The sequence below is a fragment of the Lissotriton vulgaris genome, chromosome 4_1 (genome assembly GCF_964263255.1).
Source record: "Lissotriton vulgaris chromosome 4_1, aLisVul1.2, whole genome shotgun sequence".
NCBI classification, from domain to species: Eukaryota; Metazoa; Chordata; class Amphibia; order Caudata; family Salamandridae; genus Lissotriton; species Lissotriton vulgaris.
Genome location: NC_141691.1, coordinates 2,073,880,985 through 2,073,907,108, shown reverse-complemented (window position 1 = coordinate 2,073,907,108; position 26,124 = coordinate 2,073,880,985). Strand labels below are relative to the sequence as shown.

The following is a 26,124-nucleotide window of genomic DNA, read 5'->3' as shown; positions in this document are numbered from 1 at the left end:
AATAGTAGCGTATCATCTGCAAACATCAGGGCAGGAACCCTGATGTTTGCAAGACTTGGGTCGTCAGTGTTACCATGCTCCACAAAGGTAACCAGGTCATAAAAAACAGCGTAAATAAGTGGGTCCAAGAATGCAGCCCAGCCTAACCCCTCTGTTATCTGGGAATGGATCTGCCATTTCCCCAGCTCACCCACATCTTACTAGTGCAAAGTTATTGCAGTGGAATCTCTTAATCATATCCAATAGCTGACCTGTGACTCTAATGTCAGCCAAAATCTGCCAGAGGGTGGATCGAGGAATAAGATCAAACTTAGACCGTAGTTCTACGAAGACCACATAGAGACGCCTGCCTCTAATAGAACAGTTATCCAATACAGCAACTGAAGTCGAAACACCTGCTCAATTGTACTTGTGTGTTCTCTAAAGCCAGCTAGTAATAGGGTTAATATCTCTTTGGCTGTCATCCAGTCTTGTAGTCTGCCCAAAATTACCCTGGGAGGGAGCTTTTGGGAACTATCAATAAGGCTTAAAGGCCTATAGTTAGAGGGGAGATCATGCACGCCCTTTTTTAGGTCTCGTCTAAGGCATTGCGCCAGCAATGCTTTGGCCGAGATATAAAGTAGGGGCCCTCAAAAATGCTCCCAAAGGCGGATTGCCTACATGGCATGTGTGTGGGCTCGTGCACATTGCACACCATTTGAACCTATCTCCGCACTCATGCTGGTTTGCTTGCAGCCAGCATCAGACTTCAAACACTTCAAAGGAATCCGCTTAGGCGCTCCTACTAACATAAATTAAGAAGTCGTTGTCACAAAGCTTCACAGGAAAGACCAGCGACAACACATCTTCCCCACTACTCTTTTCCTACCATTGTTTTTTCGCTTTCCAGCGGCTCGACTGGCTTCCAAGAAAATCAAGATTCCCAAGTGAACTGCAGTCTTATTTATTATTCTAAAAAAAAAAAGATAGATAGAAACATATCTTGGAAATCGCAATGGGAATAATTTGAGTTTTAGTAACCTTTGAGCTCGTAATACCAAACGATAATTTTACTCTTAATATTGCTAGAAGTAACACATCCTTTCTTCTCCCATTCGGTTACGCTTCCTGTCCTCTTCTGTTTCATTGTTGCCTTCTCCCCTAACTCTGCCCTCTTTGTTCTCCTGGTTTTTCTATTGAATCTCCTCCACCTATCCTATCTTTTTCTCTTATTCTTCCCCTCTACCTATTCAGATTACTTCTCTCCTTCTTTTCCACCTCTTTATTCTGTTCTCTATCTGCATCTCAATCCCTTCTCCCTTCTTTGCCCTCTCTTCACTTTCAACCCGTGCATTTTGTCCTGCCTCTTCATTCTGCCCCGACGCCCCTATTCTGTACACTGTTCTCCTACAACTACATCCTGGAACAAGGTGCAACCAAACACCAACAAAACCTCACACACAAGGGCATGTCCAGGACTGCCTCGGGGAAGTTTCACCTGATGTGTATATCTGAGAGCATTCTGTGTCTGCGAGCCTTCACCAGTGTATGTGTATTTGAATGTGTGTATGCGTGACACCACTTTAGTCTACACACACTGCGCCCTCACACTACTTTAGGCCACACACACTGCGCTCTCACACTACTTTAGGCCACACACACTGCACCCTCACACACTCTGCGCCCTCACTCACTCTGCGCCCTCACACACTCTGCGCCCTCACTCACTCTGCGCCCTCACACACTCTGCGCCCTCACACACTCTGCGCCCTCACACACTCTGCGCCCTCACACACTCTGCGCCCTCACACACTCTGCGCCCTCACACGCTCTGCGCCCTCACACGCTCTGCGCCCTCACACGCTCTGCGCCCTCACACACTCTGCACCCTCACACACTCTGCACCCTCACACACTCTGCACACTCTGCACCCTCGCACACTCTGCACCCTCACATACAATTACACTCTACTGAATACAACATACACTCCTCACAATACCACTCAGTGCCACATAATTATATGCTACATAATTACACTGCGCTCAACGCAACATACACTCCAAATACCACTCAGTGCGACATAATTATATGCTACAAAATTACACTGCGTTCAATGCAACATACACTCCAAATACCACTCAGTGCCACATAATTACACGCCACATAATTACACTGCACTCCATGCAACATACACTCCAAATACAACTCTGTGCCACATAATTACACTGCACTCAATGCAACATACACTCCAAATACCATTAAGTGCCACATAATTACACGCCACATAATTACACTCTACTGAATGCAACACACACTACACACAAAACCACTCAGTGCCACATAATTATATGCTACATAATTACACTGCACTCAATGCAACATACACTCCAACCAATACCACTCAGTGCCACATAATTACACGCCACATAATTACACTCTACTGAGTACAACATACACTCCAGACAATACCACTCAGTTCCACATAATTATATGCTACATATTTACACTGTGCTCAACGCAACATACACTCCAAATACCACTCAGGGCCACATAATTACACGCCACATAATTACACTGCACTCAGTACGACATACACTCCAAATACCACTCAATGCCACATAATTACACGCCACATAATTACACTGCACTCAGTACGACATACACTCCAAATATCACTCTGTGCCACATAATTACACGCCACATAATTACACTCTACTGAATGCAACACACACGCCACACAATACCACTCAGTGCCACATAATTATATGCTACATGATTACACTGCGCTCAATGCAACATACATTCCAAATACCACTCATTGCCACATAATTACACTCCACATAATTACACTGCACTCAATACAACATACATTCCAAATACCACTCAGTGCCACATAATTACACGCCACATAATTACACTGCACTCAATGCAACATACACTCCAAATACCACTCAGTGCCACATAATTACACGCCACACAATTACTCTACTGAATACAACATACACTCCACACAATGCCACTCAGTGCCACATAATTATATGCTACATAATTACACTGCACTCAACGCAACATGCACTCCAAATACTACTCAGTGCCACATAATTACACGCCACATAATTACACTGCACTCAGTACGACATACACTCCAAATACCACTCAATGCCACATAATTACACGCCACATAATTACACTGCACTCAGTACGACATACACTCCAAATATCACTCTGTGCCACATAATTACACGCCACATAATTACACTCTACTGAATGCAACACACACGCCACACAATACCACTCAGTGCCACATAATTATATGCTACATGATTACACTGCGCTCAATGCAACATACATTCCAAATACCACTCATTGCCACATAATTACACTCCACATAATTACACTGCACTCAATACAACATACATTCCAAATACCACTCAGTGCCACATAATTACACGCCACATAATTACACTGCACTCAATGCAACATACACTCCAAATACCACTCAGTGCCACATAATTACACGCCACACAATTACTCTACTGAATACAACATACACTCCACACAATGCCACTCAGTGCCACATAATTATATGCTACATAATTACACTGCACTCAACGCAACATGCACTCCAAATACTACTCAGTGCCACATAATTACACACCACATAATTACACTCTACTGAATGCAACACACACTCCACACAATACCACTCAGTGCCACATAATTACACGCAACATAATTACACTGCGCTCAACGCAACATACATTCCAAATACCACTCAGTGCCACATAATTACACGCCACATAATTACACTGCACTCAACGCAACATACATTCCTAATACCACTCAGTGCCACATAATTACACGCCACATAATTACACTGCACTCAATGCAACATACACTCCAAATACCACTCGTTCCACATAATTACACGCCACATAATTACACACTATCTATCGCATCATCACAGCATCACTCAGCACTACCACAGCATCACTCAGGGGCACCACAACATCACTATGCGCTACCACAGCATCACTGAACGCCACAGCATCAATTGTCGCCAACACAGCATCACTCCGCACCACCACAGCATCACTCAGGGGCACCACAACATCACTATGCGCTACCACAGCATCACTGAACGCCACAGCATCACTCAGCGCCACCACTGCATCAATCTGTGCAACCATTCAACAACAACTGGTTCAAATATGTTCTCTCAATGTTTCAAGCTTTATTACAAATGTCACAAAAAGATGTTAATATTTCACTTCTGTTCTTGGATTTTCGTCACAATAAAATACACTGAACATAATCTTCACAAAAGTTATTTACAAAAGTTTAAGCTATTGCCATTATAAATTACAATAACTTTTATTTAAGTATTAATTATTTAAAAAAATTTAAAGCAATTGTTATTTTTAATATCAATACATCTAAGTCACGTAAATACAACACATATTGCATTACAAATGCTATAGGTGTCACATTTGCGAAAGTTAAAAGTATTGTCTTTGTAAATGACAAAGCTATTAATTTCGCTATTTTCAAAACCAACACATAAATTAAAAAAAAATGTTATTTACAAGACCAATAGCTCAAACTTTCCTAATGTGAAACTTGTTGCATTGCAAATGCTTGTTAAAGATGGGAACTAGTTCTGCCCAGGTTGGTGGAATGGGCACCCCATTCATTATGGCACTAAAAATTAAGGCAAAATAGGGGCACCAAACATCAAACCTGGCCAAAAAGAGATCCCCGGTACCCTGGTGCTTCATGCAGAACAATTTGATATATATATATATATGTATATATATCTTGTCTAATTTCCTCAAGGCTAAAGCCCACATTATCACCTGATTAGTCGCTCGGTAATAATATGGTATCAATCCCCTGTTGGGTTCTGCGTGACTGTCGATACATGAGTTACCTAATTCCTGCACCAGGGCTTCACTCTGTTCAGCAGTAGAGTACAATTTTGAAAAGTGAGCAACCGAATCAGACATCGAAATGTAATTTTCGACTGCATAGAAACCTTCAACTCTGCCTGTAGAGACAATATTCTAAAAAGAACGATGTCCGCCACTTCTTGCCGCAGCCAATAAGCTCTTCCATTTCCTGAGCTCCCACTCTCTTTGCTTGCTGATTGGCGTCTTTGTGTGCCCTCCGTGGTACTTGTAACACTGGCCTATCCTGCTGTTTCATCCGTAAGGGCCAAGCTAGCTATGCTGCTGTTGTAGCAGGTGGGTGGAGTACATTTCTTAGCTGACCTTGTAATTTCCACATGGAAAAAAATGTCTAAGTCTCACATAGAATGGGGTTCAAGGGTACTAATGTTGGTCAGGACCGCCCCCTTCTAGCAGTGGCATCTACCCCCCTTTACAATCGGCAACAAATCTATTTAGTACTTCAACTAATTTCTTCGATTGAGACAAAGCACACCATTTGACCCTGCGCCTATTCATGGTCATGGTTAACATTCTCTAAAAGGGCTCATCATGAGTAGCCAGAGCAACAGGGACCAATGATCTCATAACAAGGGCTAGAGCATTGTGGCCGCTGTCTTGCCGGGGTATAATGACCATATCAATTAATTTCAGCCAAAGCCGTACACCAACCAAAAAATAATCTATGCGGCTTGTGCTCTGCAGGTGATTAAACATATGGTTCCCTTCGTATCCGATTTAGATCTGCCATCGCAGGCCCTGGTTCAGTGTGAATGCGTTGAGTTGTCTAGCCAGTGGGGACCATTTTTTTACAGGGAGGATCGCTAACTCCGGAGTGGACCATAGGAGATCTTCCCCAGTTGTGTGATGGTCCATACTAGCGTCAAGCGGTTCAAATTGACAATTGAGGTCACCTTCCACGATTTTTAAAAACCTCAGCTGGGAGTACTGCTAGGTGCGGGGACAACACCTCAATTACTTCTGCTTTGTTGCCTACAGATCTGCACTAAACCTTATGGATATTTCAAACCCTATTAAGTGGAAGACGCATGCTAACACCCATCAAGTCATGAGAGCCTAACTTGTTTTCCTTGATCCTGCATTATATGGTGGTGTTAGTCCAAATAATGATACCTCCCGATGGTCTACCTTTTCCAGAAGTAGCAGCTTCCCGGGAGTGTGGTTAATCCTACCCGATACAAAGGTGTAAACGACCATGTTTCTTGGAATACACACATTATAGGTGTCAATAAAAGCGCACCACTTTGGGCAGACAAACTTTGGCTGTAGCCCTGTCACAATCCAGGAAATCAACTAGTAAGACGTGACAGAACTCTCACTGAACAAGCACCCATTTCTGCCAGGGCTTCAAAGTGGATAGATGTCGGGATACCTGGGAACCAATAGCACCTGTGTTGATGGAACTACGAGGGGTAGGTGCTGATGTCTTGGGAACCCCTAATTGGCCCCAGTTACCTTCTTGCCGGACGCGTAGGTCCTGCTTGTAAAAGTAACTGAAAGGTAGCAGTGTAATATTACTCTTGCCTTTTTGTTGACTTGGGTGCCCGTAGAGTAAACTCTGCAGGGGCAATCTAAAATTCACAATCCCGTTGCTGAAACAACCACTTATGGGCAGGATACGGGGTGCCTGGTTATCACCGGCTAGAGAGCCATTTGGACACCTCTCCTATCACTCGTTCTGTTTTTGGAGTAGTAAGGTGATGTATATCTCAGTGTGTCCTTCTGTGATTCGCCCTGCAAACTTTAATCTTCGTCAAAGTGTGCTGCTAAGAGAACCTACTTGTTGTACATTGATGGGAAAGCTTTCATGAAGCTGGCTGTTCAACGCGTGATTTTGTCATCCTTGCATAAAATGTTTGAGACATTTCCGTGTCTCAGGTAGTTGGAGTTTGCTGCAGCCTCTGGTTAGTGACAGGGTCTGTGGTGGCATTGTGAACTACTTCTCATCTCCTGAAAGCTTTCTTGGGCAGCTCACGCGTAGTGACTCTGTGTGCGCTGATGCATACGCATTGTGGATTACACTTGACTAAAAAATTTTGGCTGGACTGGTGAGATAGTCCTCTTGTCTTGATGTGTTTTATCTAGGAACCCTATCAATATTGTGACCTAATGCCCCTATACGGCTAGAATCAATAAATATCCCTATAATGGCATAATAATCAGAGCCATATTTCAGCAACTCGCCTCTGCAGCCCATAACACAGCAGAAGCTACTTCCTTAGATTCCTAGAGAGCACACTGAGTTCTTTCGACACACCAAACCCCAGGCAACCTGGGAAAGCCCCGCTTGCTTTGTTTTGATTTGTAATGGAACTCCTGCGAGCACTGTAAGAACGACCAGTTCTTAGTGACATCTTTATTGACGTCTTATGTCCAAACCTTACGTCAAACTCGGCACCTTTCAGGTATAAATATACCAATGTTGCCTTAAGCAAACACACGGTGGTGAAATCTGGAGCAGAACAGCTGTCCCCTTGCAGAAAGCCCAGCAGACGCGAGAAGCCCACAGACGCTGCCCCTCCTTTTGACGCGCTGAGAAAGACGCTGTCTTTTCTCCTGCCGAGAAAATCCAGCTCCGGCGTTTCCAGCCTACCCTTGCGGGTGACTGGGATATCGGGTCCTGAGAGTGAGATACCAGACCTCCTACATTCTATTCCAAAGGTACGGTGCTGACTAAACCCTTAGAGAGAACTCTTGGATCAGACTCTTGGCAAAAACCAACTTAACTTAAACTGCTACTTACTTACTCACTCCCACGTATTAGGCTTAGGTCAGGTACACCGGGGTAGGTGTAGTTAGAAGCACCAGTTGAGGTTGTTAGCCAATGTATATATGAATGTATATATTGTATATATTTTATTCATTTTAAGTATCTTATGGCTAAGAAACCATATCAATGCTTTTACAGAATTATTTCATAATACTCCTTTTACTGTACGTAATTTTCTTTATATTAAGTATTGCAATAGTGGCAATCCATTTCTCTTGCATGAGAAGGAAGACTGTTCAATAAACCAAACCCTTTATTGAAAACGCCCGTCTCTCTCTTCTCTGCACTCTGGTGAAACTAAGAACGCACGTCTGACTGAGTGAAATAATTGTCTATTTTCACACGACTCTAGAGATTGACTCTTAGTCTGAGGGAGCAAAGTTGTCATGTTTATGCACTTGTCGGAAGCTGAATCCCTTCTTGTCTGAGCCAGGGAAGCTGATCACTTCCTATTCAGTCAAGAAAGTTTCCAGTGACCTCTGAGCTAGCTGGCGCAAACCTAAATCAAGTCTAACATAGTCTGTAGAGACCTAGAAGACCTCAGTCCTACCTCTACACTGCTGTTTGTTATGCCAATGCCTATAGGGAAAATATGAACTACAATACATGGCGCCCAACGTTTGGTAAGACGATAAAACTAACGCAAGATGTTAGAGTAACTCAGTCGTGCTTTTTCACACAGACCCTTTCTCCCGTAAATACTCCAATAGACGTCTGGAGTGGGTGAAAGGTTAAAATCCGCCGGAACTTAGTAGGAAGAGATTCCTATGTAGAGTTTCTGGTTTAGTCAATGTTGAAGGATACAGTGTTCCAAAATATTGTGCACCTAATCTTTTGTCTCCTTGAAACTTGATCTGCAACACGAAAACCTTTTCTGGCAGTAAAATGTCAGATAGTGGAGACGAAAGGGAAGCAGCTAGATTAGCAGCCCAACTAATGGAGGATGACACGAGTCTCCTACAGAATGACTTAAATGCTATCCTCATTCCGGTCAACATAAGAAAAACTATAACTTTAAAACTTATAGAAAACGGACTGACATCACGAGGTGGTACAGTCATTTTCGTGATAGAGGCACACGAATATCGGCAGACAGAGGTATTCTATTCATGGATAAACTTTCCAGCGGCAAACGCTACAACACACGAGTTCCACTATTACAAAATAGAGGAACCACAGGATGAATATACTCCTTTCGAGGAGATTGAAATTCCATTAAAATACCAAGAGCACCTGCTCTGGTTTAAAGGCGCCCTAAAACATAATGATCACATCACCAGGCTCGGTCCACTAGGTAGACCAGGAGCAACGTGGCCGGTTCTAGCCAGCTACACACCACATCCAGACATTGATAAAATGTCATGCGAAGAACTTTTAGCACAGCTAAAATTACTAATTACAATTCACAGACAGTTAGTCCAATATGTAATGAGGACTGCAACAGTCCAACCAGCAGTTAACATTCAACAGCTGACCCCTCATCAGGGAACACAAATAAAATTACACCACAGAACATGCAATCATGTCTTGGTAAAATACCCGCAAAACGGGAACAAATTCCATTCTGGTTAGCACAGAAAATAACTCAAATACCAAACGGAGGCCTCCCATGAAGCTCGGGTCCTGCAATGAGACAACGCCGGACAGAGCGGGGCCTCCTTTTTCCTGAGCTGGGTTCCAGGAGAGGTGAGGTACACTCCCTGTACTATTCAGATGTAAGAGACACCGTTTGGTACAGAGGAACACGATTTTGGACTATTTATGTATATCCTTTACAGATTGTCGTTACGTTTATTTTATGTATGCAGTAGCTAATGCTTAGAACTCTGGCCCTGAAGAAAGCCATGGGATCTTGTCCCTACCGGCTGAAACATGTTGGCCTTGTAAATGCAGTTATATGTTTATACTGCTTCCTCTGCATTGTTCTTGTTTGTTTGAGGGAAAGGACAAATTACATTAGAGTTTTTCGCCTATTGATCCTTTTACCCCTTGTTTTTAACTCACACATCTATTGATTTTTGCACTGCACTCGATCCCATCTTTATCATTTGTTCATGGGTACCTTAGCGATTGATTGTGCGACCCAATTGAGTAAGGGCGATGGATGGGTCTCATTGATATGAGAACACTTGATCTACATACCTATTTGATGGGAATCCAACACATCTCTGTACGGGTCTTACCAACAATCTCAGTAGGTCCTTCGACAGGTTTGTCCTGGTACACATTCTGATATAGAGACTTATATAGCTCTATTAGCGCTTAACTCACTTATGTAGGAGTTTTGCAGCAGCTCAGAGTACTTGAAGCTCCATTATAGACCCCCGGTTCTTTTTGTTGTTAGAAGAAATGATTATGCCTGCCTTCTCAAATCATATTCCACACTAAATATATATATATATGCAAGGAAATGGGCAGTAGCCCAAGCACCTGCATTATATAAGAATCATGTAGGATGGGATGAGGACTCTCCTCCTGACAAAATCCAGTTAAAATGTCAACCAACTGCACAAAGGCAGTACCCAATTAAGCAAGAAGCTAAAAAACAGGTCAGGGAGATTTTAGATGAACTTGAATACCAAGGGGTGATTGAAACATGTACCTCTCAAATGAACAATCCTTTGTTTCCTGTCTGCAAACCAGACGATTCATATCGTCTAGTCTTGGACTACAGACACCTTAACTCATGTTGCAAAACATTTGCTGTACAAAATTCGCACAGTGCGGCACTAATGAATAACATAGTTCGCAAAAAATACAAAACAACATTAGACCTCTCTAATGGATTCTTTTGTCAAAATATTGCACCAGAAAGCAGGTACTTGACCGCTTTCTCAATAATGGGGTCACAGAAAAATTTCTGTAGGCTCCCACAGGGATTCAAGAACAGCCCAGGACTATTCTCAGCCAGAGTAACAGAGTTACTACAAATATATGATGATGAGGCATTATCTTATGTCGATGACATTTATCTCACAAACGACGACTTGGATACTCACTTGAAAAGAGTGAACACCATAATACTTGGGTTCGCAGCAGAGGGTTACAAATTCAACTTTACAAAGTCACGAATTGCCCATCTAACAGTCTTATTTTTAGGATACAAATTATCAAGTGAAGGAAAAAGCCTAGCAGACAACTACTTAGAGAAGTGCGCTGTACTCCAAGCACCGAAAACGCTGAAGAACTTACAATCGATTCTAGGCTTTCTGAATTTCGGAAGAACTTACATTCTAAACTATGCAGAGAGGATTAAACCTCTGTACGAATTAATAAAACCTGATTTTAAACCAATCAACTGGACTCAAAAACACACAGAAATCTTGAGATCACTGCAAACAGACATGTTAGCTAAAACAAAATTAGAAACACGTGACAATACACGCAACCTTGTAATCCGGGTCATCCCAGGAAGATGCAGATTCACGTACCTGACCTCTAATGAGGGAGAAACAGTACCAATAGCTTACAAATCACATTTGTATACAAAAGCTGAAATAAAATTCAGTTCAATGGAAAAAATTCTAACTGCGGTTCAGACTGCCGTAGCAAAAGAAAGGGCCCTAGCACAAGGTAAACGAATAATAATCGTTACACCTATACCTGCTTTAGAAGTGGTAACTAAAGCGAGCATTCCAAATGCTATAGCTCTGCATCCAAGATGGATCCAATGGGTTAATTCTCTTGCTGCAACAGACGTAGTATATGAATTTGATCCTAACCTAAAGACACAGGAATTTTTACAATATGAATATGAATGTCTTCTGCCAATTGAAATCCTGCCTCTAGAACAATACGGAAGTATCATATATACAGACGGATCAGCACAACCCGCAGTTGGGGGTAAACAAGCTTACAGTGCTGCGTGCGCGATTGTTAAAGGTCGTTGGCACAAAGGAAAATTTAGACCACTGGTCACTAAAACGCAATCTCTAGGAGATTGTACAGCTCAGTGAGCTAAACTACTACCATTTAAGATGGCGCTTGAAAATACCGATCGCGAATTCCCCACACTTATAGTGTGCGATTCATATTATTGCGTTCAATCTTATAATGAATACTTGCAGAATTGGGTTGAAAACTGGTTCAAAGGTGCAAAAGGTGGCACAATCAAGCATAAAATGCTTTGAGAACAAGTAGTTCTTTTACAGAAGGAACTACAAAAGACTCACGTGATACACACCCTGAGTCATCAACGTGATGGCGTTCACGTTGCAGGGATTCATTGGCTGACGAAGCCGCGAAGGCAGCTGTGCAAACGGCTTCCGTAGCTGCTATCACCCGGTCAAAAACAAAAATAGACAGCGATATACTACAAGCTGTCAGTGCGTCAGTAAAAGATGATAGAAAAACACTCCCAAAAGGCTTTCCAGAAAAGTACTCCTATTTAACAGATATGAATAACGTTCCTTTTGCTCGAATCCCTGGAGTGGGGGATAGAGTAATTCCAAACATGGAACACAGGTTAGGACTAATTACACGCTTCTGCACACGCTGGTGTTTCCGCCACAATATCGTTATTAAAACAAAGATATTGGTGGCCGCGCATGAGAATACAAACTAAGAAATATGTGCTGGAATGCGAAATATGCCAAAAAATGAAAGTATCAACAGTGAAACGACAAGCGCAGACACCCCTTCTCATCTCAGATAAACCATTAGCATGTGTTTACCTGGACCACTGTGGTCCCTTACAAAGGGATGGCAACTATAAATATATCATGGTCGCAGTGGACTCCTGTACGACATTCATATGGATGTGGCCCCAGCGCTCGGCTGACGCCAGAACTGTTATAAAGGATTTGCGAGTCTTTATCGGCACATACGCAATTGCCATGCTTCATTCTGACCAGGGTCCTGCTTTTAGCTCTCGAGCTTATAAGGAGGCCATGACCAGCATGGGCATTGCGTTGCGGTTCTCTTGTCCCTTCCATCCTGAGGGAAACGGGGTTGTCGAAAGAAAAAACCGAGACATAAAGCAATCTATAACGGCAAAGGTATTAGGTTCGGGTGATGGGTGGGTCCAGCATTAAACAAGTGTCTAACGTAGTCTTAATAACTTGCCAAGAAATTCTCTAAAAGGTTTCAGCCCGTACGAACTATTGTTCGGAACTAGAATGTATGTTCAGGACTTAGATAGTCATGCTTCAGTGGTAGAAAAAAAAATGCTTTGACATCAAAGATCGTTTGGCTGTTTTACAGGACTTAAATGAAACAAGAAAAGCCCTGAGCAACAAAGTTAAAACAACAGCCAACAACCACTGAAGACACACCACCTGTCCCAGCATGACCTGTCTGGATTCAAAAGATTGGGGATCTGGTCAGAGAGAAAATAGCGGTTAAGAAGGAATTTGGGCCTTCTTACAGAAAAGCAGTACCTGTCTTGGCAATCAACGGAACAAGATCAGTGGTACTACCGCTCCTTGCTGGTAAAAAGGAGAACCGAGTTGTATCAATGGACCTGGTAAAACCACAATCATGTGGCCAATAATAAGTAGTAGGCCCAGTGGACTCCAAAGAAATAACAGAATACCCAAATTTGCTAGTATCCCAGAGGTTCAAACTGAAAGACTAATCACATTTGATAAACCTACAGTGAACAAAAAAGGACTATGCAGAAATGACATGGAACTTGTGCCTCTTGAAACCCAAATTGAAACAGTTCGTCATGAAACACCAGTCTACACATCAGAATGTGCTAATGAAAGGCAAATTAAAAAAACAATTCCAACAATTGACAGAACTGCATCTGGCTACTTCAAAAATTTCGATAACTTTTCTAAAGATCAATGCGACCCTGAAGTAACGCCAGCATCAAAGACTTTTAAAGACAAAGCAACAGAACTATTTCATCAACTCAAAGAAGCATATCTAAATGCACCGTTGATTGAACATTGGATTGTATCAGGGGTACTCATACTCCTACTATGCCTAATTTTAGTTTTAATTTTAGGAAAATTTATTACAGTACAATGAACACAGCAAGTCAGAACATCAACTTAGTTCTGAAGCCACACAAGTCATCTCACATCGAGAAAAGAGAACTATCATCAGTGAATGTCACAGCCATTCCAAAACCCAGCGGGGTAGTTTGGGACAAAACAGATTATGAAATATATGGACCGGTCGAACTCTCGAAATATCCTCATCAGTTTAAGGTTTCATTAAGTGACTTTGTAAAAACAAGTACATTCTCTGATGATTGGTACTTTGAGAGCATAAATAATATGATGTCAGATTTAGTTTTGTCAGCAAAATTTACAGAACATGATAATTTGCAAGGTTCATCGAATTATGAACAGATGTATTGTTTTACCCATTATGCAGACCACTATTTACATAAATCTGCTCAACCTAGAAATGTTTTTAAATATAACCAATGGGAACATTGTGCTACTCCACCTAAAAGCAGTTCAAAAACATTCTATGAGAAATTCCAATACTTCTCAGGGTTTAACACAAGTGATGCAGAAACATTTTATTATACGCTGTTAGATAAAACAGGGACAAAAACTATGCTGACAATTACTAAATTGATATATTCAGAAGCATTTTATGAAAAAATGACTACATTTGGTTTTGATTTCTGGAAAAACAACATTGAAACAAAAATCATCTGGGGTACAAAAGATTGGCAGGTACAAGGCCTAGAAGCATTATTTCGAGCCTGCATGATCCCAGAACAAATAATGTTCTTGAATGACACCATTCAACAAACTACCTGTCTTGGCCTAGCCAAGATCAAAGACTTAAACAAACCATCTATTTCACAGCCAATACCTGATAACTCAACCACAGATATTGAGATAGACGTATCCAAAATTTTACTTCTAAACCGAACACATTCTGATTGGAAAAAGTGGTTAATCTGGCCAACAGACACAAATAAATGTCAAGATAGATTCCTGAACAAAATACAGGGGTTAAAAATGACAAGACCAGACCCTAGATACTCCCAGAGACAACATCCAGGGATAGTAACAACATACAGTGTAGGGAAACTATGCCTTGAATGGCTACAAACATCCACACTGGCAGAAATTAAGCAACACTTATCTTTACTTAAAGATGGTGCTGATTTGCGCGATTTCATAATGGGACCACGCAAACAGCGCCAAAAACTTTTCATAGCGGCCAGTATATACGCTGCTTACGAGGCATGGAAAGTGACTCAAATTGAGACAGCGGAGAAAATACGAGAAATTGATCGTATTTATTTGGAAAAATCACTTTCTGTTGTGGACAATAGGTTAATGACTCTGTCCTCCAGAATATATTCACTGGACAGTATTGTATCATCTGCTATCGATATAATAGATCAGGACTTCCTAATGTTACAACATGGCCAGTCCCAATTACGTTCTATTGTACTGCTAGGCTGAACGTTGCAAAACCTGCGTTCAGGCTATGTGCCATGGCGTTTAATCAACACTACGTCATTGTTTTCTATCTTTAACCTTACTGATAAACAAATCAGTTTGGCGCAGAAAGGAGCAGACTATACGATTCTGAGCATTGAAAAACTTGAGAGATTACCATTGACAATGTCAGACCTGTCATTGAATGGATAATACACGGAATAATCACAATTCCGATAACAACTTTCCAATTTAAAAAATGCCAAGAGTATATACCAGCAGGCCAGTATGAAAGGTTGGGTAAAGGGTACAATAAAACAACATGGAAATTACCATATACACACGTGTTACAGTGACCAAAACCAGAATGTATTTCTTAGTGGTAAGAATTGTAAACAATCACTGAGCGGTATGCTTCTGTGTCAGGGTATTAATTTACATGGGGCCTGTGAGGGGACTTCAAATAACCTTTCATGCCACCAGCACGGCACACCTGCAACACAGATAGAGCCATTCTTTAGACAACTTTCTAACGGGAGTTACGTTCTAATAACGGACCACAGCTGTTGTGGCTTGGTGCCAGGGAAAGCATATTTCTTAAGCGTCAGTTCCATGGTCACTTGCTGTATGCAAGGATTGTATCCTAACGGCCCTGGAGACTCAGAGGCTCCGATTTGGCCTCCGTTGAATATTTCTTCTATACGAATTGATACTTTAAGCAGAATGAAGTCTGTGCTTTTACAGACAACAGTGCCCATCACGTCATCAAAAGAGACGTATGATCTCCAAGTTGCAAGGACAACTGCAGAGATGCATACACTTTTTTATCAACAAATTGCCCTGTGCATTTCGTGGAAACGCTCAGCCAAATCCTAAATATGTCGAATGCCAGTGGTATCTCGTATGTATTTAAGACAATTTTTTCGGGACTGTTAACACCCTTCGAAGCAGTCCTGGGCATCTTTCCCAATTTTGTCCATTCGGTTTTTGGTGGCCTACCACTACTATTGGGACTCGTAGCAGGGATTTTATTTTTGACTCTTCTGCTCTGATATGGCAAGCCAAAACGCAGACATGACTCCGGCAACGATGGAGGAAACAATCCTAGCAATACGCTACCGGGACCGCATAACTAAAGTCCTTGGATTAGCCCGGCTAAGAGATCTGAACATAACCTGGTTTCTTTCATTCAGACCTATATGGCAGAACTGCATCTTACCTATGCTTCGATGTATGCTATGCGGAGAGGAATGCATGTTAGAAACCTGTCTTACACTACAATCCGCAGTACCAATGGATGTCGATACTTTGCTAAGTCCAGTAACGGCTCATGCATCGTGTTGTCCCCAGCGGTTACCAATCCTGATGACCACATTCGTTGAGACTCCTGCGCTACGATTAGGTGGTGGCAGTGAAGCAAGAAATGAAAGCAACGTCACCCAGGTACGACCTTCTGTGAGCATTGCTGATCCTGAAATCGATGATAGCAATCATTCTCAAGACTGCCCGGTAACAGCCTTTTCAACCATGGTTGAACTTTCACCTGAATCTGTAGACTGTTTTTTTTGCACATCTATCTGAAGTCATGTTCTCCCTTGAACCAAGAGAATAACTTTTGAGCCAACCGGCACACAGCGTTCCCCTGAACTCTGAATTTCGGCCTTCAGCTTTAAATAACAAAAGCTACTGAACACATTTGGAACTATATTTTTCCCTGAAACAAAATTATTTTTTTTCCCAAAATTCCAAAATATTTACCTTTTTTCTGGCACATGTACTTTTTCATGTGTAATTTTCGCAAATCGTTCAACTGAATATATATGCACTTTTGAATGATTACACTGCTTAAAACGTACAGTACTTTTAACTTTCCGTGTATTTCGCATACACCATTTCAAATGCAAAAATGCTTTTTGGGGTGGGTTGTAATACACATGCATCTTTTTGCTTAGTTTTTAGTAATTGATGGACATAAAACCGTGGAGTGGGTGATGTGTTTTATCTAGGAACCCTATCAATATTGTGACCATATGCCCCTATACAGCTAGAATCAATAAATATCCCTATAATGGCATAATAATCAGAGCCATATTTCAGCCACTCGCCTCTGCAGCCCATGACACAGCAGAAGCTACTTCCTTAGATTCCTAGAGAGCACACCGAGTTCTTTCGACACACAAAACCCCCAGCAACCTGGGAAAGCCCCGCTTGCTTTGTTTTGATTTGTAATAGAACTCCTGCGAGCACTGTAAGAACGACCAGTTCTTAGTGACATCTTTATTGACGTCTTATGTCCAAACCTTACGTCAAACTCAGCACCTTTCAGGTATAAATATACCAACGTTGCCTTAAGCAAACACACAGTGGTGAAATCTAGAACAGAACAGCTGTCCCCTTGCAGAAAGCCCAGCAGACGCGAGAAGCCCACGGACGCTGCCCCTCCTCTTTGACGCGCTGAGAAAGACGCTGTTTATGTTATTTCAATCAATCAAAGCATTTATATAGCGCACTACTCACCCAGAGGGTCTCAAGGCGCTAGGGGAGGGGGGTCCGCCACTGCTCGAACAGCCAGGTCTTGAGTTGCTTCCTGAAGGCGAGGTGTTCCTGGGTCAGGCGGAGGTGGGTCGGGAGGGAGTTCCAAGTCTTGGCGGCGAGGTAGGAGAAGGACCGCCCCCCTGTCGTGGCTCTTCGGATGCGGGGGACGGCGGCGAGGGCGTGGCCGGTCAATCGAAGCTGGCGTTTGGGAGCGTAGAAGTTGAGGCGGCTGTTGAGGTATCCTGGGCCTTGGTTGTGTAGGCTTTGTGTGCGTGGGTGAGGAGACGGAAGGTGATTCTCTTGTTGACCGGGAGCCAGTGCAGGTCTCTCAGGTGTCCGGAGATGTGGCTGCGACGGGGATGTCCAGGATGAGTCGTGCTGAGGCGTTCTGGATCCGCTGGAGTCTCTTCTGGAGTTTGGCGGTGGTTCCGGCGTAGAGGGAGTTGCCGTAGTCCAGACGGCTGGTGACGAGGGCCTGGGTGACCGTCTTCCTGGTCTCGGTGGGGATCCACCGGAAGATCTTACGTAGCATGCGCAGGATGTTGAAGCACGACGAGGAGACGGCGTTGACTTGTCTGGTCATGGAGAGGGAGGAGTCCAGGATGAAGCCCAGGTTGCGTGCGTGGTCCGTTGGTTTGGGTGCGCTGCCTAGGGCGGGGGGCCACCAGGTGTCGTCCCAGGCGGAGGGTGAAGATCCCAGGATGAGGACTTCCGTCTTGTCCGAGTTCAGTTTCAGGCTGCTGTTCTTCATCCATTCGGCTACCTCTTTCATCCCTTCGTGAAGGTTGGCTCTGGCGGGGTCGTTGGTGAGGGAGAGGATCAGCTGGGTGTCGTCGGCGTAGGAGATGATGTTGAGGTTGTGCTGGCGTGCGATGTCTGCGAGGGGGCTCATGTAGACGTTGAAGAGGGTTGGACTAAGCGAGGAGCCTTGAGGGACGCCGCAGATGACTTCGGTGGCTTCTGATCTGAACGGGGGAGACGGACTCTCTGTGTCCTTCCGGCGAGTAAGGAGATGATCCACTCCAGTGCCTTCTCCTGGATTCCGACGTTGCTGAGGCGCTGCACTAGTGTACGGTGGCAGAGCGCGTTGAAGGCCGCGGAGAGGTCTAGGAGGATGAGGGCTGCTGTTTCTCCGTTGTCATGCAGGGCTCGGATGTCATCGGTGGCTGCGATCAGGGCGGTCTCGGTGCTGTGGTTGGCCCGGAAGCCAGACTGCGAGAGGTCGAGGGATCCGTTCGTCTCGAGGAAGGCGGCCAGCTGCTTGTTGACGGTCTTCTCGATGACTTTTGCAGGGAACTGGAGCAGCGAGATGGGGCGGTAGTTCTTGAGGTCGGTGGGGTCGGCTGATGGCTTCTTTAGTAGAGCGCTGAGTTTGGCGTGCTTCCAGCTCTCCGGGAAGGTAGCGGTGTCGAAGTAGGTGTTGATGATGTCCCGCAGGTGGGGTGCGATGATAGCGTCGGCCTTGTTGAAGACGTGGTGAGGGCAGGGGTCGGTCTGAGATCCGGAGTGGATGGATTTCATCGTGCGGACGGTGTCTTCGGTGCCGATCGGGGTCCAGGCGCGGAAGGTGGTGTTGGGGGGCGGTGGTTCGGTCGTGGCGTGCGCCGGTTGAGTGCTGAAGCTGTTGTGTATGTCTGCGATCTTGTTGTGGAAGTAGGAGGCGAGGGAGTTGCAGAGGTCTTGCGAAGGGGTGATGTCGTTGTTTCCGGCGTTGGGGTTGGTGAGCTCTTTAACGATGTTGAAGAGTTCCTTGCTGTTGTGTGCGTTGTTGTCCAGTTGTTCCTTGAATGCAGTTTTCTTGGTGGCGTGGATCAGTTGGTGGTGTTTTCGGGTGGCGAGCTTGAGGGCAGTCATGTTGTCCGGTGTTGGGTCTCTGCGCCAGGCTCTCTCGAGGGCTCGGCAGTTCTTCTTGGAGCTCCTGAGTTCGTTGGTGAACCATGGGGCTTTCTTGCTGCCGGGTCTGCTAGGCGGGGTCCTCAGGGGGGCGAGGTCGTCTGCGCAGTCGCTGATCCACTTCGTGAGGTTGGTGGCCGCTTGGCTGGGGTTCGTTGTGCTGGTGGGTGGGTTTTTGCTCAGGGAAGTCGCGAGCTGGTCGGCTGTGATCTTGTTCCAGCTTCTGCGTGCAGCCTGTTGCTGGTGGTGGTGGATCGTGGTCCTTCTGAAGCTGAAGTGGACGCAGTTGTGGTCCGTCCAGTAGAGTCCGGTGGCGTGGCTGAAGGTGATGTCCTTACTGGATGAGAAGACTGGGTCGAGTGTGTGTCCGGCGTAGTGGGTGGGGTTGGTCACCAGCTGCTTGACTCCGAGCTTTGCGAGGTTGTCCAGCAGGGTGGTGGTGTTGCGGTCGTTGTTGTTCTCCAGGTGGAAGTTGAGGTCCCCGTGGAGGATGTAGTCAGCGGAGGGGAGGGCGTGCGGGCTGACGAAGTCGGCAATGTCCTCGCTGAATTGTGTGCGCGGTCACGGGGGTCTGTAGATGAGGGTGCCTCTGAAGGTGGTCTTGGGGTTGATGTGGACCTAGAAGTGCAGGTGCTCGGCGGGTGCGAGGGTGTCGTCGGTGTTGGTCGTGATGCTGATGGTGTTCTTGTGGATGATGGCGATGCCTCTTCCAGTCTGGTTGATGCGGTCCCTCCGGATGATCTTGTAGTCGTCTGGGATGGCGATGGCGATGTCGGGCGCTGAAGAGGCGTTCATCCAGGTTTCCGTGAGGAAGGCGACGTCTGGGGCTGTGGTGTCGAGCAGGTTCCAGAGCTCGACGGCGTGTCTGTGGACGGAGCGGGTGTTGAGCAGGATGCTTTTCAGGTGGCTGCTGCTGTTGCTCGTCTTGGTCTTGGTCGGTGCTGGAGTAGTGCAGGTCCGGATGCAGGTGAACTTGCAGGAGTGGCAGCAGAAGGGTCCGTGGGTGCGTCTCGGGGTGGCTCGGTACCAGCCCGGGAATCGGCCGGCGTTGAGTGCGTTGAGTTCAGTGGCGTCGTAGGTCCGGCGGGTGGGCTGGTGTCTGCGGGGGCCAGGGGTCCTGGCACTGGGCGCGGTCGGGCTTACCTTTGGCGCACCTTCGGCGCGCGTAGGGCGCGCCCGCTGCGCGTGACCGCTGCGCGTTATCCACTCTGCCATAAGTGGAGAGTGGGGGGGCGGAGCGGGGGAGGGGCAGCTGGGAGGCGGGAGCAGGGAGGGGACAGAAAGGAAGAGGGCGTGGCCGCGTGAACAGCGGCGGGGAGCGGGGCAGGGAGGGCACAGGGGGTACAAGCACGAGAAAAACAAAATACTACAACAATAAAGTACAGCAGTCACAAAACAAAACAACAGTGCAAAATACAAAACCGGGCAATAGAATGCTACCTGGTACGGCGGAGCCGAGACAGGGGGGGAGAGCGCTCACAGTGTGCGAGCGTTGCCTAGCAGCAGATCAGGCCGCAGAGGAAGGCGGGCCTGCGGGGCAGAGGGCTGAGCGAGGCTGCGAGCAGCGGCGAGGGGAGAGGGCACCGGCACAGCTGGTGGCCGTGCGGCGCTGGAGTGTCCTGCGAGCAGGTCACCCAGATCAGCGCCGCACGGTCACTATATATGGACCAGTGGGAGGGAGGGGCAGCTGGGAGGCGGGAGCGGGGAGGGCACAGAAAGGAAGAGGTCGTGGCCGCGTGAACGGCGGCGGGAAGCGGGGAGCGGGGCGGGGAGGGCACAGGGAGTACAAGCACGAGAAAAACAAAATACTACAACAATAAAGTACAGCAGTCACAAAACAAAACAACAGTGCAAAATACAAAACCGGGCAACAGAATGCTACCTGGTACGGCGGAGCCGAGACAGCGGGTGGAGAGCGCTCACAGTATGCGAGCGTTGCCTAGCAGCAGATCAGGCCGCAGAGGAAGGCGGGCCTGCGGGGCAGAGGGCTGAGCGAGGCTGCGAGCAGCGGCGAGGGGAGAGGGCACCGGCACAGCTGGTGGCCGTGCGGCGCTGGAGTGTCCTGCGAGCAGGTCACCCAGATCAGCGCCGCACGGTCACTATATATGGACCAGTGGGAGGGAGGGGCAGCTGGGAGGCGGGAGCGGGGAGGGCACAGAAAGGAAGAGGTTGTGGCCACGTGAACGGCGGCGGGAAGCGGGGAGCGGGGCGGGGAGGGCACAGGGAGTACAAGCACGAGAAAAACAAAATACTACAACAATAAAGTACAGCAGTCACAAAACAAAACAACAGTGCAAAATACAAAACCGGGCAACAGAATGCTACCTGGTACGGCAGAGCCGAGACAGGGGGTGGAGAGCGCTCACAGTATGCGAGCGTTGCCTAGCAGCAGATCAGGCCGCAGAGGAAGGCGGGCCTGCGGGGCAGAGGGCTGAGCGAGGCTGCGAGCAGAGACGAGGGCACCGGCACAGCTGGTGGCCGTGCTGCGCTGGAGTGTCCTGCGACCAATGCGCACGGCCTATAGGGAAAATAGGAACTACACTACAGTCCAATTGGAAATTATGTCCATAGGCCTCTGGCTAGTTAGGGAATATTCCACTGCAATTTCTGTTATGAAAAATATCCCCACACCCCCATCCGTGTCCCCTGGTTTGGCTGGGTTGGGTGTAATAGCGTTCTTGTCTGGTTTTGGGCCCTCTTGGCTATCTGAGGGCTGTGAATGCAGTGCTGGCTGTTAAGGTAGGCTGGACCTTTGGTGCGCCAGGAAGACTGACACCATGGCTCATTAGGGCAGCTATACTCTTGCATGGTTGCGAAGAGTACAACTTTCGTTTGCCTAGGTACTGAAATGACCATACACCTCCCATCCCAGGGCTGTGGCAGCTTGCCTCTCAATCCTGGTGGGATGGAGAACATACACTCCTCTGTGGCTGATGCTGTCCTTCCAAACAGCTGGAGAACATAGTGGGATTGTGTCTTTATGACTTCTCAAGGGAGTGTGGGATGGTGGTTCTTGGTAGTCCTGGCTAGTCATGAGATTTGGCACGTCCTTGCTGGTCATGGGTTGCTACTTCCGCACGGCTGTAGGAAAGGGTTGGTCTGTCTTTGCTTCACTTGCTTTTGGACTCAATTCCCAGTGAAGCAGACTACAGCTCCTTAAGATCCATAGGCCTGGAAAGTAATCAAGAAGTGTTGATAGTGGGGGGGGGGATGAGAAATTCATGAACATCAAGAGTGGGACTTGCGACCACCTCTCGTTTTTACCCTCCCATCTTTCCAGGAGTATTTTGCCAACAACCAACCAGTTATATTCTGCCCAAAAAGCTCTCCAGATCTCTGCTGGAAGCCCAACCGAAGTGTTTAACTCAATGGAAGCATATTTTATCTCACTCCTTACTCTCTCATCCACAGGTCAGAAATGGACACATAAAACGGATTACAGACAATGACATCCAATCTCTGGTGCTGGAGGTGGAAGGAACCAATGTTAGGTAAGAGATACTGCATGGTTCTGTGTGAGAACAGACAAAATCTACATACTTCATACCCCTCAGCAAGACGTCGAAAGACATTTATGGACAGGTAGCAAGCTACTCCACGGGGGAGTAGTTGGGTGCAAGGATGTAGCGTTTGTAGTGCAGCTTATATGGGAAGTGATTGGGCGCCGTGCATGACTGACAAGTGTGGTGCTCTTATCCTGTCTTAGGGGGGGGTTCGAAAAGAGTAAGAGACGAAGCATGTGCAGTTTCTAGAATTCAGCTGTTAGAAGTAACATGACCACTTTGAGTTTTGTTTATTTTTATTTCTGTGTGTGAATGTTGAAAACCATCAGCACTCATATGGTGCTTATCGGTTGAGGAAGCATTTGAATGCCCAGGTGGATTGCATAGAACAATGTCAGGGCTGTCGGCGGGTACTAAGGAGCTTGAAATATCGGTTGTAAGCAGCTGGGAGTGGTGTGTAATTGTGCTGTATTATTAAAATAGTGACATTTGTCCGTGAGTTTACAGATGGTGGAATGACCAGATCATCAACACATTGGAAATGTTAGGAGTTTAATGTATTTTACCTGCAAGAATCGGCGTAGCACCGTTAAAGTCAGCTCTGCATTTAATGATTTGCATAAAAATGTAAAGACATGTATGCTCTTAAGTCTGTAGGTACAGTTTACCATGTTGTGCTGGGTGACAGAATCCATGGCCATGTAGCCACAACACACAACTGCAGCTTTCGTTCATGGACAGTTTTCCCATTGGGTATGACTGATATAACAAATTTGCGGTGGGAGCAATGAGGGTCATAGGCGGGTAATGTTCAGTCTTCAAAAATAGGTTATAGTCAACCTTATGGAGTACACAGTACATACCTTGCTGCCTGTGACTGTCTTGGGGTTGTCCTCCTAGCTTACCGTACATATGGCTTGTGATTGGCCTTACACTGTTTGTAATGAGTATGAACAGTGAGCCAGCCTTTGCTTTGTGCGAACAGGAATCAGTGTCCCGGCGCGGAAGCCAACTGCAGAAAAAACAAGGAGCTGAGAGGAGCTGTGGGTTAGCTGAAAAGCAAGGTCTTTAACTGATTCTTAAACAGCCTGAGATCCTGAGTTTTCCGCAATTCATAAAGAAGGGCGTTTCAGGCTTTGGCTACCTTAAAAGAAAGAGAGCTGCCCCCTGTTCACGTAAGACGAAACCGGGGAATGACTGCAAGACGTAATGCAGCTGAGCACAATTGTCTTCGGGGAACGTAGAAATCAAAGAGCCTCCTAAGATACAGTTGCCCAGATTTATATAGGGCACCGTGGGCAAGAATGAGAGCCTTGAACTGGACGCATTGCACCACGGGGAGCCAGTGCAGGTCCCGGAGAGTTTGCTTTATGCTCTATCTTTAAGGTATACGAAGCAGCACTTTTGAATAATTTGCAACTTTTTCAGCTGGTATCCAGGAAGGCCAATATACAATGCATTGGCGTAGTCAATACGCGACAAAATGAGGGCACGAGTCACCATTTCCCTCGCAACTCTGGGTAGCAACGGCAGAAACTTCCTAAGTGAATTCAATGTCCCAAAGCACACTCCGGACAATTTTTTTATCTGCATAGAAAACCGGAGGTCCTCACTGAACCAGACCCCCAGATTCTTACCTGGGTTGCCAAAGACCCAAACAGAAGTACCTCATTGCACTTGAGCTGAGCCCTTGCAATCAGTTAAAAACGACTGAAAGACAGTTTTGGACTAAATCCGGGGACAAGTCGTTTTCCTTCCACGTGAAGAGGAGCTGAGTGTCATCTGCATGTCCATCCAGCTTAGTTATTCGATTGCCAACTTCCTTTATCTACATATATAATTCATTCATGGGTCGCGCAGACTTACTGGGTTTTTATTTTAAGTGTCCTTTCAGCTGTGTAACTGCAATAGCGGGTCCGGATTGTTGATTTCCCTGGATTTCTGGAGGCCTTCTTACAGAGCAGCTCAAGATAACCCTCCTGTGTTGTGTTTTTTAGTACCACATACATCACGTGTCCGGCCGATCCAAAGAAAACTCTGGGCATTAAACTCCCCTTCCTCGTGATGATCATCAAGAACCTCAAGAAATACTTCACGTTTGAGGTGCAGGTAAGGGTAGTGCTCTCCGTTCTCTTTTAGTATGCATTATGTTGAATTTGATTGCGTGCATTATTGGCTTGGTTGCATCTCCCTTGCAGTGATTCTTAGTATCATAGCACCTACTTAGTCGAACACCGTCGAGTACACTGAACCTGGCAAGATTGGATGAGTTGGTGAGGGCTTGTGTCATCTGTCAGTGTGTATACGAACAGCTGAAAACTCTTTCCGCGTGATGCCTTTCAGACCAGTCTGGTATCATGCTAACACTGATTTAGTAGTTCATTAACACTTGATGCTAGTGCACTCGATTGGCCATAGATTCATAACCTTTACAAAATCCTCTTCTCCTCGGTTACATGGGGTTTTCATGATGAAGGAAGGTATTTCAAGCTGTTATACATATATGGACTATCCTAGTTTTTGAAGGTAAGTAAAACGTATTCTTTTTTGCGAAGGACATTCTGTATTCTTTAATGAGTTTTGAAGTGGATAACAGCCTGCTTAGACTCTAATTAAAGGCATCCACTAGGTTTTGTTTAAAAGGAAAGGTTCTTACTTTTCCTTGTCCAAAGCCAGTGTCTAAGTCCGTATCAGTGAAAACAAACCTTTCAGACCTGTTGGCTTTGCCAACGGTTGTTCTCCTGCTGTGCAGCATGCCTGAAGAAAAGAAGAAAAAAAGGTGCCTATGTTGCGGCTGTCTCATCATTTTGTATGTCCTCGCATGTGCATGTTTACAAAATCACACAAGCAGGTTGGATCTGTAAATTAATCCACATGAATAACTAGTACACAACTGTTTTTATATTATTTTTAGGGCATGGGGGTGGCGGAAGCAACACAGATGTTGGGAGTGGAGAAAAGGAGGGCATAGGTGGGGGAAGCAACACTGAGGTTGGGGGTAAGGAGGAGAAACAACAGACAAGAGAAGAAGGGTGGAGGAAAGCAACACAGAAGTCTGGGTTGAAAGGAGAAGCAATGGGAAAGAGAGTAGATGAGGAACATGGAGTTAAGGGGTGAGG

The 26,124-nt window shown here is 45.7% G+C and overlaps 1 protein-coding gene across 1 annotated transcript in view; it reads left to right on the top strand.

The window, feature by feature from the left end:
- LOC147725044 (cilia- and flagella-associated protein 20) overlaps positions 1-26,124 on the top strand; it is a 57,294-nt gene that overhangs the window by 18,828 nt on the left and 12,342 nt on the right. Inside the window, exons 2-3 of the mRNA XM_086966509.1 lie at positions 22,914-22,993; positions 25,003-25,114. Coding sequence (XP_086822635.1) covers positions 22,914-22,993; positions 25,003-25,114 — 192 coding nt within the window. The remainder of the gene's footprint in view (positions 1-22,913; positions 22,994-25,002; positions 25,115-26,124) is intronic.